General features: G+C 38.3%; 1 protein-coding gene across 1 annotated transcript; it reads left to right on the forward strand.

Moving 5' to 3' along the window:
- The first annotated feature begins 11,536 nt into the window (after positions 1–11,536).
- Positions 11,537–14,352, forward strand: LOC104596326 (late embryogenesis abundant protein At5g17165). Its single transcript, XM_010257407.3, has 2 exons — positions 11,537–11,798; positions 13,806–14,352. Exons 1-2 carry the CDS (start codon positions 11,677–11,679, stop codon positions 14,077–14,079), a joined length of 396 nt encoding a protein of 131 aa, XP_010255709.1. The 5' UTR covers positions 11,537–11,676; the 3' UTR covers positions 14,080–14,352.
- The last annotated feature ends 3,787 nt before the right edge of the window (positions 14,353–18,139 follow it).

Consider the following 18,139-nt stretch of genomic DNA (forward strand, 5'->3'; position numbering starts at 1 on the left):
CAGTGGCATTCATATCTCTCTTTCCGATGTGGCTGGAAGATGCCATTGATGTTGAAATTGGGATTGAGATTGAGAGTAGGATTGAGATGACCTTTCAATTGTTTCCCACAAACGGTGCCAAATGATGATGCGCGATCAGAAAGCTCCTAGCTGGAAGAATGCCTGTACGTTGTTCGCATGGCAAGCTGGATCAAACTGCAAAACAAAGATCAAAGAGACCAGGGTGGATGACCCGGTGAGGTCGCTCTGATGCTTAAGTTAATATCTTTGTTGTGGTTGCAAGTAAAAAGCTTGAATGCTAGAGAGCTTGTATACGAATAATCACACATCCCTAGGCCCTGGAGGGGTTGACGCCCTTATATAGTTGAGCTGTCGTGGGTCTCACGAAACGATTCTGGAATCCTCGGCCTAAGTAGATGAGATTTGTTTCCGCTTTAGACGGGGAGTAACGTATCAGTCAATGAAGTTTGGAGTCTACTGAGAAGCTTCTGGAGTTGATTACGTGTCACTTCGGTTCCTTGGCCTCAAACTGGCTTAGGTGCCAAGGTGCCCAAACACCCAAACTCCCCAAAACTACTGACTAGGCTCCTCTTACCAAATTATCATTCTGCTGGTAAATCATGTCTACGTGACTTTTACTTATTAGTTCATGCCAAATTACCCCTCATCAGTACCTTTGACACAAAAAACTATAAATCAAGCAACAAAATAAAAATAAAAAGATAATTATGCCAAGAAATAAAGGAAAGGAATCAAAGAATCACAATAACATGGAGTGTTCCCATAGCACTCATTGACAAACAACTATTGAGAAAGAATCTTGAAATGTATGATAATATGTTTGTGTTCAATGTATTAGAATTTTTGACACTAGCTAAGTAGCTAAAGCAGCCAACAAATGTGAAATGCTATCTTCATTCCTTAGAATATTACTCTAAGTACTCGAATAGAATTCAATATGTGCAAATGTGACCAAGAAGCATAAAATAATACTCATTATCACAGTTGAGGAAGTACATACCCTCAAAATGGTGCAAGTTGAATGGTGACAAAATCAATTTTTGAAAATACCTTGACATAATTAGACATTTCTTTAATATGTTGGACCCGAAATCCACTATATCCAAAATACCACACCTTGTATTCTCAAGGTCTCATTTGACACGCATCAATCGGTCAAAGATAGGAGCATCAATAGATCAGAATTAATTAAAGAAGATGTTAGGATTTCTATCTAATGAGAGAACCCCATTTCATGTATTGGCATGAAAATAATACAACATTGATGTAATAGCATAGTCAAGAGCAGGGAAATTAAGGAGGAGAAAAACAAAAATATCAGCATCTCTCACCATAATTATTTCAACAGAATGAAATGTAATTATTTCAGCATTGGTGTGAGGACATTTAGAAGTTTCAGCATTAAATAGTAAAGGTGAATGCAATTGGGTGTACGGTGTATGGCTGCTTTTGAAAATTTAGCAAATTTTCAACCTCACCCAAGTAGTGCTAATTTGGGTAGGGTTAGATGAACATTTGTCAAATTTTGAATAGGCCCGAGCCTGATGCAGTTGAAATTGTACCATTCAAGCAACTTGACTTGCACCCCTAATTGTTCTCAAAGCAAATATAATTGGAAATAGCTTAAAAGCTTTACAGAGCATTCATCACTTGTCATTTATCTCTTTTTTTCTACATTTCTAATTTTTTTTTCTTTTTCTTGTTTGGAAGAGCCACTATCAATGGAAACTGATTAACTAATACAAAACTATATTAAATGGATGCAAAGTTTCAGAGACAAGGGACCCATAATTTTCCATATTCAGAGCATCAGGACCCACCATCAGAAGTTGGAAGTGATGATTATTATTGCTCAAAAATGCATCTTAGTTAGGGTGCAAGTTGGGTAGTTTGGGTCAGGTCGAGGATCAGTCTAGGCCCAACCTTAAGATGCAAACCATAGGCTCGGGCCTGGTTCAACCCGAGTTTGTCAATCCAGACAGCCTGACTCAACATAACACAATTTGAATTGGGCTCAGGATTGGGTTGATTTGAGTTTAGGCAAATTTGTTAGGTGAGAATTTATGAATATATTTTTAAACAAACATTTTTTTTCGGGTTTTATAACCCAACTGAACAGTTTCATTTAACAAATATATGCATACCTTAACCCAAGCCCAATCTAAGTTTAGGTCAGTTTTGAGTTTCTAACCTACGCCCAATATAAAAATAAAAAATTCAGGCTTAACTAATATAAAAATACACAAAGTTGGGCCCACCCAAATTGCAAGCCTAATCTTAATCCGTAACCACTCATATATTTGACATAGTTGTGAGACCCACATCAACATGCGCATTCTTTGTACAGTGCATTTGCACTATACATATTGTATTTACACTCTTCCCAAATTAAGCCTTACTTAGGGTTTATAAATATCAAAACCTATAAGATTGGTTGAGTTGTACACTGAAAACATCTTCCATGAACGATAATGTGAGAGAGGGTTGATGTGTGAATCCATTTATAAGGAATTAATCTGAACACGGTAAATATATCTAGCCAAATGTAAAAATATATAACTTATGAACCAATAAAAAATAAACAGAAATTAAGTGATTGGTTGAGATAAAAATTTAATTATTAATAAATGAACTGGTAGTTGACCTCTTCATAAATACCTAGCGTTTCAATCAAGAGGGAGGGTCATTCTCGTAGGAGATTAAAAAAATTATAAATTATTGATGACACATAATTTTGACATAGACGCCTTAATTCTTGTTTTTCAATATTAATGGCATGATGCATGCAATAACTACCTTCGATCAGGATTTCCCCGACAAAATCTGGACCTAATCGACTGTATTATTTTAAGGCAAGAATCATATTTTATTCAAATTAAGAAATTTGTATCAATTAAAAAATTGTAGATACAAATCCTCATCTTATGGGCTTATTGTGATTGGGGCTAGGCTGGCTGCCCATTCACACACAAGAAGCAAAATGTTGTCTCTCACTCCTTGGCTGAGGCAGAATATTGATCCATGGTTGCTGCTACTATTGAGTTAATATGGCTATGAGGATTGTTCAAAGATTTGGGCCTTATCCATTCTTAGCCCATGGAATTGTATTGTGATAACAAAGCTGTCCTCCACATTGTAGCCAACCCAGTATTCCACGAGAAGACCAAGCACATCGAGATAGATTGTCACTTCATATGTGATCATCTTCTATTTGGACTCATTACCACTGCTTATATACCCACGAGATGCCAACCAGTTGACATTTTCACCAAGTCACTGGGACAGGACCAATTTCGGACCTTGATTTCTATGGGCATTGTTAATCCACATGTTCCAACTTAAGGGGGTGTATACAAAGTTCTAGAAGGAAGCTTTTATTGACAGTTATTAAGTTTGTTAGTTAGTTAGCCAGCTGTACAAGAATTCGGCATGTATTTCTTATTGACAGTTGTTAAGTTTGTTAGTTAGTTAGACAGCTATACAAACTCCTCTGCTTTTTTTCTCACGTCATCTGAAAACCAACTCTGGTGAATTTGTCATAATGGATTCATTCTTAGATCCATCTTCTATATACTATCTTCACCCATCTAATAATCCAAGCGCCATCCTCGTCTCCTGCCCACTGACCGAAAATAATTACTCAACTTGGTGACGTGCAATGCTTAATGCACTTTGCGCCAAGAACAAGACAGGGTTCATTTATGGATCAATCCTAAGGCTTGATCTTTCTAGACCTGTAGAACTATCTGCCTAGTCCAAATGTAACTCCATGTCTATATCATGGATCTTTAACGGCTAACGCTTTGGCTAGGGATTTACATTAGAATGTAGCATATGCAGACTGCTAGGGATATCTGGAGGGACCTAGAGGAGAGATACTCGCAAGACAATGCACCATGCATGTTTCAGTTGAAACGAGAATTAGCCAGGCTGCGACAAGAAAATCTCTCCATTGCTGTCTATTACACCAAATTGAAAGGCATTTGGGATGAAATCGCAGTCTGTACAACTTCAGTTTGCAGTTGTGGTGGTGCTGTAAAAGAGTTCATGATCGAGAAAGAGAAAGAACGAGTCTATCTAGTTCTTGTTTGGTCTCAATGAACGATACAACACCATCAGGTCAAGCAACCTGAGTATGGATCCACTACCCACAGTCAGCAAAATCTATGCCCTAGTGACTCAAGAAGAGAAACATCTTTCTCTTATTGGATCGACTGCACCTGTTGTTGAGAGTGCTACATTTCAAGCCACCGGGAACGCACAGAAAGTTGGATCAACATAGCAGAAGAATAGGTCAAGGCCCCGATGTGACCAGTGCAAGAAAACAGGGCATATCAAAGCCTAGTGTTATGAAATTGTGGGATATCCACTAGATTGGGAAATGAGAAACAATAACTCATACAAGAATGCTGCCAACAAGAAACAAAATTTCTCCTCTAGTTAGGTTGTGGCTTCTACATCCTCCACAACTATCGATGATGCTTCACCTATCCCTGGATTGTCAAATGAGCATTATCGTCAACTCATGAATTTCCTCAATGGTAACAACCAACATAACTTAACAAATTTTGTTGGTAAGTCACTGAGTTCTCAAGAATCTATCAATTCAAGGTCTTCCTTGATAGTGGTGCTACAAACCACTTGACCTACCTGGACACGACTAATTCTGGCAACCTCACTACCTGCAATCTTGTCTTGCTGCCTAATGGTTCCTATATACTAGTAACTTCTAAGGGAGAAATCACTCTCTCTCCAACCTGACTTTGCATAATGTTCTTCATATACCTGACTTCAAGTGCAACTTGATTTCTATGAGCAGGCTTACATCAAAATTCAATTGTGTGGCCTTATTTTTTTCCTGATTTCTACATACTGCAAGACCTAGCTACCAAGAAAGTGATTGGGGTGAGTATAATGCGTAATGGACTCTATCAATTTACCTCATTATCGGCTTCATCACCCACTGTAGCTCTTCAATCCACTGCCACCTCTGTTAGATCTTCTACATGGCATTCAAGGCTGGGTCATGCCTCGTACAGTAGATTGTCTCTAATACCCAACTTACATATCTTACCACCTGATGATAATGTTTGTTGTGACACTTGTTTTCGTGTTAAACAAACACGACTCCCTTTTCCCATTAGTCATTCTTGTTCTTCTTCACTGTTTGAAATAATTCATTGTGACATTTGGAGGGGGCCATCGCACACCATCGCACAGTGGTTCTCACTATTGCTTAACCATAGTGGATGATTTTTCACGAGCTACTTGGTATACCTACTTAAGTGTAAATTAGATGCTTACTCTTTTTTTTCCATGTTCTCTATGCTTGTTCAAAATCAGTTTAATACCACTATCAAGTGTGTAAGATCTGATAATGGGTTAGAGTTCTTATCAAATCCAATGCTAGCCTATCTACATGAACATGGAATTGATTATCAAAGATCCTGCGTTGAAACCCCACAACAGAATGGGATTGTAGAAAGAAAACATAGACATTTTCTTGAGGTTGCTAGAGCTTTACGTTTTCAGGCACACCTTCCCATAGAGTTTTGGGGAGAATGCAAGAGCTCTTATCAAAGCCAATGCAACATACATTGCCAATTATCTCCCGACCCCAGTTCTATCCAGCAAGACACCTTATGAGGTTTTATTCAACAAGCCACCGAATTACAACCATCTAAGTGTTTTTGGATGCTTGTGTTATGCTCGCACCTTAAACAAGGGGCGTGACAAGTTTGCTTCTCGATCCATTAAATGCATGTTCATTGGGTATCCTCATGGTTAAAAGGGGTATCGCCTTTACAACTTGAAAACCATAGAATTTTTTGTTTCCAGAGATGTCATATTTTTTGTACATATCTTTCCCTTTGCTACAGACATTTCCCATGTTGAACCTACAGAACCGAGTTCAATAATTCCCTTACCAGTCTTAGAATCAATAGTTGAATTTATTGTTTCACATGGCATCCCTCTTACTTGTGAGCCTAATACCTCTTCATCAAACAGGCCCATGCCACTTCATGAATCCAACTTTAATCCCGAAGCAACTCTGCCCATTCATGTCAATGAGCCAAGACCAACAGACACACAACCTTTAGTCCTTGCACATGAAATTGTTACTTCTAGGCCCACTCGTACCCAGAAAGCACCGACTCGTCTCTCTAACTTTGAGTGCCCCACAATTTGTTATCCCATTTCCAACTATTCATCTTTGGGTACAAACATGCCTTTTGAACCCACTGCTTATGATAAAGCTAAGAAACATGCATGCTGGAGACAAGCTATGCAAAATGAGCTTGAGGCTCTCAATGAGACCAATACATGGACTTTGACTACATTACCTCCAAGAAAACAAGCTATTAGTTGCAAATGTGTGTATAAAGTCAGCTCAATCCAGATGGATCAGTTGAGAGATTCAAAGCCCGTTTAGTGGCTAAAGGCTATACCCAAACTGAAGGAATAGATTACACTGAAGCCTATGCCCCAGTTGCAAAACTTGTCACAGTTTGATGCCTTCTCACTTTGGCAACTACCAATCATTGGGAAGTTCATCAAATGGATGTTAACAATGCATTTTTTCATGGGGAACTTCAAGAGGAAATCTACATGCTTCTGCCTCCTGGATTGCTGTCCACACAAGATCCATGGGTCTATAGACTTAACGAGTCAATTTATGTGCTCAAACAGGCCTCAAGGAACTGGTTCTTTGCATTGGCCCAAGCACTCAAATAGAGGGGTTTTAGTCAGTAATCAGTCGATAATACTCTCTTCACTTTGCATGGTCCCAACTTTACTCTTGCTCTATTGGCATATGTGGAATATATACTCATCATGGGGAGCAATCATGATAAAATTGCAAGTCTCAAACAATACTTGCAAAGGTGTTCTCCAATTAAAGATCTAGGCCCACTAAAATATTTTTTGGGCATTAAAGATTCCCACATTGATAATGAATTCTCTCTTTGTCAAAAGAAATATGTATTGGACATTCTACATGATGCAAGCATGTTAGACTGCAAACCATGTACATCCCCCATGAAGCAACAACACAAACTTCAACCCGATATGGGTGCACCCATTAGCCATCCAGATCAATACTGGCGGCTAGTAGGGAGACTCATTTATTTGATTATCACTTGGCCTGAGATTTCTTATCCACTTCATATTCTCAGCCAATTCATGGCAAGCCCTACTAGCCACACATGGATGTTGCATTACGAATTCTTCGATACCTTAAATCATGCCCTGATCAACGCATCTAGCTATCAACCAACAATGACCTCGTCTTATGGGCTTATTGTGATTCAGACTAGGCTGGTTATCCATTCACACGACGTTCCACTATAGGTTACTTTGTCATACTTGGTCATTCACCACTCTCTTGGAAAAGCAAGAAGCAAAATGTTGTCTCTCGCTCCTCGGCCGAGGCAAAATATTGATCCATGGTTGCTATTACTAGTGAGTTAATATGGGTACGACAATTGTTCAAAGATCTGGGCCTTATCCATTCTCATCCTATGGAATTGTATTGTGATAACAAAGTTGCCCTCCACATTGCAGCCAACCCAGTATTTCACGAGAGGACCAAGCACATCGAGATAGATTGTCACTTCATACGTGATCATCTTCTATCTAGACTCATTACCACTGCTTACATACCCACGAGATCCCAACCAGTCGACATTTTCACCAAGTCACTAGGACATGACCAATTTTCGGACCTTGGGTTCTAAGTTTGCCATTGTTAATCCACATGCTCCAACTTAAGGGGGTGTATACGAAGTTCTAGAAGGAAGTTGTTATTGACAGCTATTAAGTTTGTTAGTTAGTTAGCCAGCTATACAAGAATTCGACATGTGTTTTCTTATTTCTTAGAATCTTCCATCTGTATTATTTAAAGAGATAAATGAGTCAAAATAAATACAAGAGTTTTTCCTAATCACACTTGTTTTTGTCATCGCATATCTTGTTCAAATTTCTACATCACACTTCTTATCTCATTGCACGTCTCTGCTTTTGTCACTGCCCAACACCAAATTCTTCATGAAAGAGTCAGCCTCTTGTATCAAAATCCCTACATAAAAGAATATAAAGAAGAAAAACAAAAAATAAAGGAGAAAAATGAGTGAGAGGAAAGAACGAGAAGTGGAACAAGAAAATCAAGAAGGAAAGAGGAGTGAGGGAAAGGGAGAAGCAAAGAAGAGAGGGGGAGAGGGAGAGGGAGAAGAAAAGAAAGGGGATAGGGATAACTCCCCAAGGGAAATCACCCCAAAAATGGCTGAAGACGGAAGAAGGACGATGGAGGATGGACAAAGAGAAATACCAAGAAATCCTGAGACGAAGGCTCTTTCGCAATAAAGAGAGAGGGGAACTCTGGAAGCCCTTAGAAACCCCAAGGATCATAACCCAACATTTCACAATAGAGAGAGATGGGACAGTTGGAGGACTGGTATATCGGGTATGTATTATCGCGAATCCAACTGCCACCGAACAGGTTAAAGGCGGTTTCGTTGGATTGGATATATGGTCTATTGTTCTGGTTGTTATTCTCGTAGTGCTTCTTCCAACCAACCAGTAGAGCCAACGTAGCTACATGAGATTGAACCAGAATCAAGTATAGACTCAATAAACAACACCCAACAACATGGTGAAGGAGAAACAGAGGCAAGAGCCATTAGAGGAATAGAGCTGTGGACACACACAACATAGAGAGAGAGAGATTCGCAAGGCTGGGGCGAAGGCGGCGGCAGGCGACGGAGCTGATGAATGATTTGCAAGAGGAAGAAGATGAACATGCTTATTTGATATTTTTTTTAAAAAAAGTTAACCTATTCTAAAAATTATATTAAAACATTATTAAAAATGAGAATGATCAATGGCTCTTCATTGAACATCCTAATTTTATTTCCAACTTTACCCCTATTAATAATATAAAACAGCCAAACAAACATATACCTCATTATTTAATTGATAGAACACCTTATTTTTATTTATAAAATCTACCCCTATTAATAATACAACTTTGTATGGGTTGACAACCAATCTGGCAAATTCACAAGTTTCTATTTTACCCTTATATACAAGAGAGACAAGTGTCCTAAAAAATGAATACATGGACATGTAGTCATGATGTTGGTTAAATTTTTATCAAATATCAATGTGGTGAACAACTCTCACATTACTCTGGGTTGTTTTCATGATATTAAATAGAATCAAATTATCTTAATAGGTTCAAAATTTCTCCTTCAAGGATAAGCTTAATTGATAACTTGAATGGATGTATCTCCCCATTTTAATAGAAATGTGATCATATTTATAAAAATCCTCCAAATTTGAACCTAAATAGGGGTGTAGTATGCTATAGCATTTCAATGCTATTTCGTTTTCTTTGGATACAATTTAGAATCCCAAAATAAGAGCTCACTCAACAAAGTAAGTTTATTATTTTTTTATTTTGTCTAAAATTCTAAATTGATTTAACTTGCATTCTCTTTTGTTTTTTTTTTGTTATTTTGTTTTAGGTGTATAGCAGTTTATATGAAGAGAAAGGTGATTATACAACCCTATAACTTGCAACTGAGATAAGGAATGCTTTTGGATGGTCGTTTTGGGCTAGTCTATAAGGAATGCTTTTGGATGAAAGGAACATTGCTATTTAATTAATAGATCAAACAAGAAAACAAGAGGAGTTTAATTTTTTGGGGGGTAATGAAGAGGAGTTTAAATTAGAGAATGATCGAAGATATTTAAACTTACATTTTCCATTTGTGTTATTTTTTTCATGCTCAATTGTTAGGTAGAGCTGATGAGTCATTTTCATTATGTTCACTTGTTAGCTTAGTAGCTTTGATTGATTTCTGTTCAAATAATGATTATAACACTAAGGTTGGATTATAAATTCATAGTGAATTTAGTCATTATTATTGTTGTCGGGTTGTTTTTGTGTATTATTTTTTTGGTACTTGAAAATCAATTCTTTTTTTTTTAAATCACTTCAATTCAAATATGTTATTTTGTCTAAGGATGTTCATTATACGGTTCAAACCGCAATACCTATAAATGGTTTGGTTCGTTTTGAGAATTTTCTAAATTACGGTTTGGTTTATTGAATTTTATAAATTGAACCAAACCATAAACCGAAATTATATAATATGAATATATGATATATAAATATTATATATAATATATCTAAATGGAATACGTAAAATTATAAATATATAATGAATTCTTTATTTTATAATAAAATAATAAATAAAAGATTTTAAGTTTTAATTTTTAGGGGAGCTATTTGAACTTTCTAATTGGGTTAAGCCCAAAAGAATCATAAAATGGTCCAAAGTCTTCAAACCGTATTAGAAACCACAACAAATTATAATAAAATAGTTTGGTTTGATTTGATTTCTATACCAAAACAGTTTAGTTCGATTTAAAAATTTTTCAAACCATAATTTACCAGTTTGGTCTGAGATCTTCTCCAAATCGCACTGAACCGAACTGTGAACACTCCTAATTTTGAGAATAGAAACATACACGTGCAACGCACATGCACCCTCTACTACTATATTAAAAGTATTACTTTATTAATTAGGAAATATGTATGATACAAAAATATATGATATGAAAAAAAATTTGACCAATCAAAATCTTCCCATGAATTTTGATAAATAATACTTTATTTGTTACCACGTTTTATGATTTCAATTTATTAATCAATCAGTTGTTTTTTTCATATTATATCTTTTCCATATATTAGTCGAACCCTATTAATATTAGGGCCCTAAACATTTCAACAAAGTCCACAGATCATACGGTCGAAAAGAAAACCACGCGCTCCATAAAACAACCTCTTTTTCTTCTTTGGAAATTAAAAAACAGTGCATTTGGACACGTGGTGGGGACACTGATTTCGTATAATAAGGGCTCTTTTGTAATCTCATTCATAATTATTAAATAAGTAAAATTACGTACATTTTACACGCAAGCTCCATTTTGCATTCACGCCATTGGACAATAGATTGCAAACGGACAAAAAGGTATTATGGTAATTTTACTGTATCACGCCCTTTCGATGACCTTGAGTCGGTCCTTGACTCCTGACAACCAGCTAACTGACGCCGTTAAAAGCGATAATCCGCCGTTAAACAATTTCCACGCAGAACCGCATATTCCTTTATGCTTTGCTTTATTCGCGTCAAAGTGTCATAGAACCGTGCGACAAACGGACAAAGCAAGGATATTTCCATTTTCCTCGCACTCTCAAGGGAAACGGGATCTGCTCCTCACAAATGGGCGCTTCACAGGACATCCACCGTGCATTGGGAGCATCTCCCGGTTTTCACTTTCCGGTCTTAGATTCCGTTAGTTAACGGCAACCGTTAATAGTACGGAGGGCTTGGACGGAAAAGTGTACAATTGACGGTTTCGGGTGTAGGTGCGGACTGAGGTAGAGAGGTTGTTGAGCGGGTGGGAGCGAGAAGGACAGAGAGAGAGAGAGAGTTTAAGTATATAAAAATCGATTTGGGGGCGAAGTGAACGAGGCAACCGATTGAGTTCTGCTGATTCTCCTGCTTTCTTCTCTCTGCATCTTTTCTTCATTTCTTCTCCGGAACTTCGACCGATCAAAGCTTTCCAATCGCGATTTCTACTTATTGCATGGCCGCCAATTGCCAAAGTCGAGGAGTCGTCAGCTTAGGAAGGCGATTCGTCAACAAGATCTGGACTGGCAACGTCCAGGATCCGTCTCAGATTTCGTCGTCGCCAGTTTCTGCTCTCAGGTAACCTTTTGCAAACTTTTATTTGCTTGTTGTTGTTCTTTGAGAGCAATATCTGTGATCGTCTTCTACTTTTCTAGCTCCTGTTTCGTTTGATCGGCCTCAACTTATACTGCGATCGTTAGAATGGCAGTTTTCTGTCGTTTGGGCTAATTCTTGTTCTGGTTCATTCATGCTATAGATTTCTGTTGATGTGATCCTTTTTCGCATGCTGAATATAATTTTTGCGGTTCTTTTAGTTGATCTTCATTTCTACGTCATTCTGTTCTTTTAAATTCTTAACTAGCTTCTCTCTCTCTCTCTCTCTCTCTCAATTTGTTTCTTAAACATGTTTTGCTTGCTCTGAGCTTGACAGTCGATCTTAGCTCGGAAAGTTTTCTTAGATCTTTTAAGTAATCATTTTAATTGGGGTGTCTTTTTCTGTTGAATAATCTGGGGCATTAATGATTTAAGAAGATTATAAATTTCAAGTACCGGTTTTCTATTTTTTCGATTTTCTTTGATTTTTGTGCAGAACTGTTCTTTGTCTACCGTTATTCAACGCATTTACAGGTGATCCTCAATGGCTCAGTGAACATGTATTTTAACTATTTTTTCTTATTCTTCACTGCATCACGGCATCACCCATGAGCTTTCTCTCCTCAGTCTTAGCTTATCAGTTTTTTCAACAGATTTTTCGTTTTACTTATCCTTTTTGTTTTCTTGTAAATTTGGAAGCCACCGGACTCCCTCCCTCTCTCTGTCTCTGGTTTCTCTAAATGGATCATAAATTCCGGATTATCCATTCCAATTTTCCAGATACTAGCAGGCAGATAAGATATTACACACAATAACTCGCAGTTTCTCGCGAGTTATCATTTTGTCGTTTACACAACGATAAATTGCTGAGGTCAGTTTTTTGCTTTTCCAGCTTTTTTGCTTTAGGGCTTTCTGGAATTTTCTCTCTTCCTGGTAAAATTCTTTTCTCCAGTTTTCACTTTTTCTTCATTTTCCCTGTTTATAGCAAGGGTAGGTGTAATGCGCCCATTTCATCTCGCCTAGAAATGACGTAACCGGCCTTCTACCAGTGAAACGATAGACAGATCCGGCATCATGCTAGGCTACTAATCTGTGGATAGTCGATGAACCGTTGGATTAGAACAATTGTGATTCTAAAATATCCTCAGCTTTCTTTCACTGCCTACGTGGCCTCCTTCAGCTAAGGAGAAATCAGCTAGTCAGCCAAAATCACTGCCTCCGATGCATTTTTAATGGCCCCACACTACCTTAACGTCACTTCATCCAATTGAAGGTGGGCCCACATCAATACATCGAGGGCTGTGATTCACGGCTTTAGCCCAAAGCTAAGCCAGGTGTTTGATATTTCTCCCCTTCGTATCTTCGCTTCCGAGCAAAAGAGTAGAATGAGGTCACGTGCTCCGAGTTCATGGTAGTTGACAGCTAAGCCCATCAAACTCAAAACTCCTGTCCCCGAATCTGTATTCACTATTCCCAATTCCGTAGCTTGGTACTTGCTTTCTATTACTTTATTCTTGTCTGTTGTCCGTAAGAAACCTTCAGTATACTTTCCCGTTCCAGTACCTAAGCTCGGCAATTGTGGAAGCTACCATAATCCACAAACATTTTCGTTTTTCACCTTTTATTTTGTAACGTCCGTTTTCTTTCCGTTGGGTTTCTTTGTCCTCTCTACGGAGCAAAAATTTTCGACCTTACCCGTACACGTGTGAGATGTCAAAATTCTATACATTTCGCCTGGGCTATCCACGTGGCTAACCCACGTTGAATCGAACCTATCTAATCTAAGCAGAGGCTGGGCTGCTGCTTCTTATTATCGGGCTTGGATTTCTCAGTGCAGCCCAGAGAGGCCCAGTATGTAGCTGCCGCCCGGCTGCCGATTGACGAGGCTAGTGACAAATTATTTATTTATTTATATTTTTGAAAGCCGGCTAATGGCAAATTATGGATGATTTGATTTGTTTAATGATTTATGATGAATGGGTGTGCATGCAGGAGGGGTGCACACTTCTCTGTCTACGACAAGAACGTAGACGATCAGGTACTTCCGTCGGTGGTCCCAGACGATGTGATCCAGCCACAATCGGAGAAGTACTGGGCTCCTCATCCCCAGACTGGGGTATTTGGGCCGGCGACTGAGGGGAAAGGTGGGGCCGGTGGGGAGCGCGGTGGCCTCCATTCCCCACCGGCGAATGGTGAAAGTTCGGTGCTGGAGCAGAAGGCCTGGTTCCGCCCACTAGAGGACGTGGAGAAGCCTCAGCAAATCTGAAGCGGAAAAGAGATATTACCTGGTTCCCTGGCTGAGGAGCGCGTTTCAATAGTTAAAACCTTTTGGTTGGTGTAATAGTTGTAGTGGTGGTATTACAAGTAATACATATTTCCATAAATAAGTAATCATACAAACACCATAGACAGAGAGACTCCTCTAGCTTTATTATATGACTAGTATGGGATCGGGATACAGTTGTAATATGTACGTATTTTCATATCGTATGTTTGTACGCCTTTTAATACTTACTCTGCATTCCCTGCTTATTCTGCATATGGCTGAATCTCTTGTTACTTCTCTATCGACATCTCTCTCGCGCGCGCACACACACTGTGACACAGTCATGAATTATGCATGGGAGATCAGTGATGGAATCCTGGTCAGGTGGTTTATTTCTTCTGTCAATAGTGCTGCAAATAAATGATAACATTTGAGTCCGATTTGGAAATCTTTGATAGCCTACTTATTTAGGATATGTGTTTTCATGTTTAGTGAAAGTGTGTCATCGTATCATCATGAATTACAGCGACCTGAGTGGGAGCGTCCATTGGAATTTGGATAGTTGGTAAAAATGTTCGTACATTTAATTCTAGATTTATTCTATTAATCATTTTTTTAATAAATTTCTTATGTGGAATGAAGTAAGAATTACAACATACATCAGGCGTGAACCGTTTCCTTATGTGAGCTCATGGCTAGATAGATTTTGTCAAATCAGAATAAATTCAATTGATAATTGGTTAATATGCTACTTCCTAAAGGTGTAAAGCGTGCCGTGCCGTGCCCGGCCGGCATGGCATGGCCCGCGGGCAGCCCGCACAAATGTGCCGTGCTGGTCTCCCTCCCCGTTGAAAAATTTGGGGGTTGGCCCGGCATGGCCCAGGCCTGTGTGGACCCGTGCTGTGCCATGTCATGCCACGGGCCGGGCTGGCCCATGGGCTGAGCCTTGGGTCAGGTTGGACTGTGTATCGGGTTAAAATTATTTATTTAAAAAAATTAATAAAAAATTTAAATTTTTAATTTTATATAAATTTTGTGTATGCAATTACTTATATATAATAATTAAATAAATTAGTATAATAAAATTAAAAAAATTATTTATTTTATTAATATATTAAATATTATATATTATTATATAACTATAATTTATATAATATTATATAAATATATATAAATAATATATATGGGTCATGGGTCGGGTAGTGGGCTGGGTCGTGTCGACCTGTAGTCCGCGGGCGGCACAAATCGATTGAGCCATACCGTTCTAACTCATGGACCTAAAACCCAGGCCCAACATAGCCTGCATGATCATGTTGGGCCATGCCAAGCTGCGGACAGCACGACCCAATTTACACCTCTAGTACTGCCTTAAAAAAAATTAATTCAATTGATTGATGAGAGAGAGGCATTTCAAATATTTTAACGCGGACGGACGAAGAGGGTTACAAAAATTCAATAATTGAGAGTAAGAAAAATTGTCAGCATGTTAAGAATTCAACAGCACTCCCATTAAAATTGAAATGGGACTAGTTCGGCTGTTTTGATTGCAGCATGTTATTTATCAATATTGGTTGTAGTTAAATTCAAATCTCAACTAATTACATTTTTTAATATGGTCTTTTTTGAAATTTGAAATTTTACTATCACTGTAATTTTGTTTTTGACCAATTAAAATTCACCTATCAATTTTGATAAATAACACTTTATTTGCTATCATCAAAGTTTCGTATCATATCAGGAGCCCTGATATGCCCCTATAGAGGGTGTATCGGGGTTTTGACTGGATATGAAAAAATTTAAAAATAGTACTGATGCTGCTCGATAAGCACCTACCGATGTAACAGGCATATCAATATTTAGAACCTTGGCTACCACGTTTATGATTCCAGTACATTGGTCAGTTATTTTTCGGATATCATATCTTTTCCATATCATAGTGCATGTTTGGAAGACTAACTATCTGTTACAAGATCTGATAGTTAAAATACAGGGTAAGCTTTTGCAAATAAATGCTTGGTTGAAATGTTTTTCATAGATCTCATGAAAGACCATAAATGCTAGAAGACCGTTTGGTAATGTGATGAAAATGTATATTATGTATATACGAATGTCTTATGTGTGGGCCAACAAACCTTTCATTTAACATGCGGGACCCACATACATTTTCTAAAGGGGACCCCACATATGATTGGTGGACATGTATGTGGGGCCCACATGCATTTTACAAGGTGGGCCCGATACCATTGGTGGACATGCATGTAGGGTCCATGTGTGGATATGTATGTGGGGTCCACATACATTTTTCAAAGTGGGCATGCATGTGGGGTCCATGTGTCGACATATATGTAGGGCCCACATACATTTTTTCAAGGTGGGCCCCGCATATCATTGGTGGGCATGCATGTGTGGACATGTATGTGGGGCCCACATACATTTTTGAGGTGGGCCCCACACACCATTGGTGGACTTGTATGTAAGGCCCACATATATATTTCGTGTGGGCCCGACATACTTTTCCTAAAGTGGGCTCCACATACCATTGGTAGGTCCCACTTACACATTCAAATAGTTTTTTGTGAAAAGATAACCCATTTTCTCCCAAGTGTGTGAATCGTGCCGAACGTTCAAAGAAAACGAGGGGTACTAAAAGATTGTAAAAGCTTTTTTTGAAAATTCCTAAAAATACCCAAATTCAAGTTGTTGGTGTCTTTTATGGACTCGAGCTTTTTCCCAAATGAATTTTCTATTGCCAAACAAAAAAAAGCCATAATTCAGGCTTTTGAGCTTCTAAACAGTCCGAAATCCGCACGGAAAGCCATAATCGAACCCTCTTTTTTATTGGTTCATCTTTCATAAAATGTATTTTCACATCTTTACTGCACATTGATGCACTATAAATTGTCATAACTAAATTGCAAAACTCTAAATATTCCTTATGGCTTGTGATTCCACTTCTGACCTTGTCAGTCCTAGACAGAAACCCGAGTCTATAACCTATGGCTCTGAATGGGATGCCGATTCATGGAGTTGGTGACGATGATGACTATACAATGCAAACAGTTGACTAGGGACTTGTGCTCTGCTCCACTTGTGTACGTGTACAGAGGTGGAGCCAGAAAATAGCTATGTTCTTTTCGGCGGTGTGGGGTGGGGAAGGTTGAAATTAATAAAGGAATAGTAACCATATAGCGTTTTCAAGTTGAATTGACTTCAATCGAAGAAGTCGTCTTCTGCTTGCTTGACACTTGCTCTATATTTTTAGTGAAGCACTCACCGGCCAACCTAAAAAAGGGGTGATCAGAGACTCAGAGGAGCATTGTTTTGAAGAGTGCTTTGTTTTGAGTAGCAGTTGCGAGCTTCAACTGTTCTATAACCCGTATTTAGGGAAGCTAATCAAGTTGTGGATTGGTTGGCCAATAGGGGTTTTCCTAGTTTGTTGATAGATCAGTCTTAAGTGTCCTTGGTCTTTTAATTGCATTTGTTTTTTGTCGCTCAATCCCTTTTACATTTTACCAAAAAAAAAGTTTGTCTCACAAGACCGTGTTCACTCCATTCGCAAAGTACCTTTCAGCTTTGTATTGGGATTATCTTCCCATGAAAAAATATACAAGTACGAAGATATTTCTAATGCAAAGTGACAAAGGACTGTATGAACGGTGTGAGCATGGTTTTGTGAGGAATGAATCTCTTCTCCTCGCTTATTTTTAACAGATGAAAATGTCTTTGGGGCCAAAATTTGTTGTGAGGAAACCATCAAAGTTTAGGTGTCTGCCTTAGTGCCTCACAAGGGTGAACTAGAATATGTCACTCTGGTCATTGCTGCAGCGCCATGTGAAAGATTCCTGCAATTCTGTTCCTTTGTGCATTTGGTTTCTAGGAAAATTATTAAAGTTGGGAATGTTGTCTGAAAAACCTTAAAAATAAAAGGAAAAATCTTAGGAATTTCATCGAATACCTTTAAGGATTTTCCTACAACCTTTCCAATTCCAATTACTTTCTTGGAAACCAAATGTTTTCCCCTCACTGTCTCTATGGTTTCTTCCCTGCTCCATTTGCTACA

Source organism: Nelumbo nucifera, chromosome 1 (assembly GCF_055504915.1).
Source record: "Nelumbo nucifera cultivar China Antique chromosome 1, China Antique-T2T, whole genome shotgun sequence".
Classification (NCBI taxonomy): domain Eukaryota; kingdom Viridiplantae; phylum Streptophyta; class Magnoliopsida; order Proteales; family Nelumbonaceae; genus Nelumbo; species Nelumbo nucifera.

Excerpts from the sequence above, each read along its gene's own strand:
- LOC104596326 (XM_010257407.3), top strand. The coding sequence starts at position 11,677 with ATGGCCGCCAATTGCCAAAGTCGAGGAGTCGTCAGCTTAGGAAGGCGA. Across the intron at positions 11,799-13,805 it reads TCGCCAGTTTCTGCTCTCAG|GAGGGGTGCACACTTCTCTG; the intron begins GTAACCTTTTGC and ends GTGTGCATGCAG.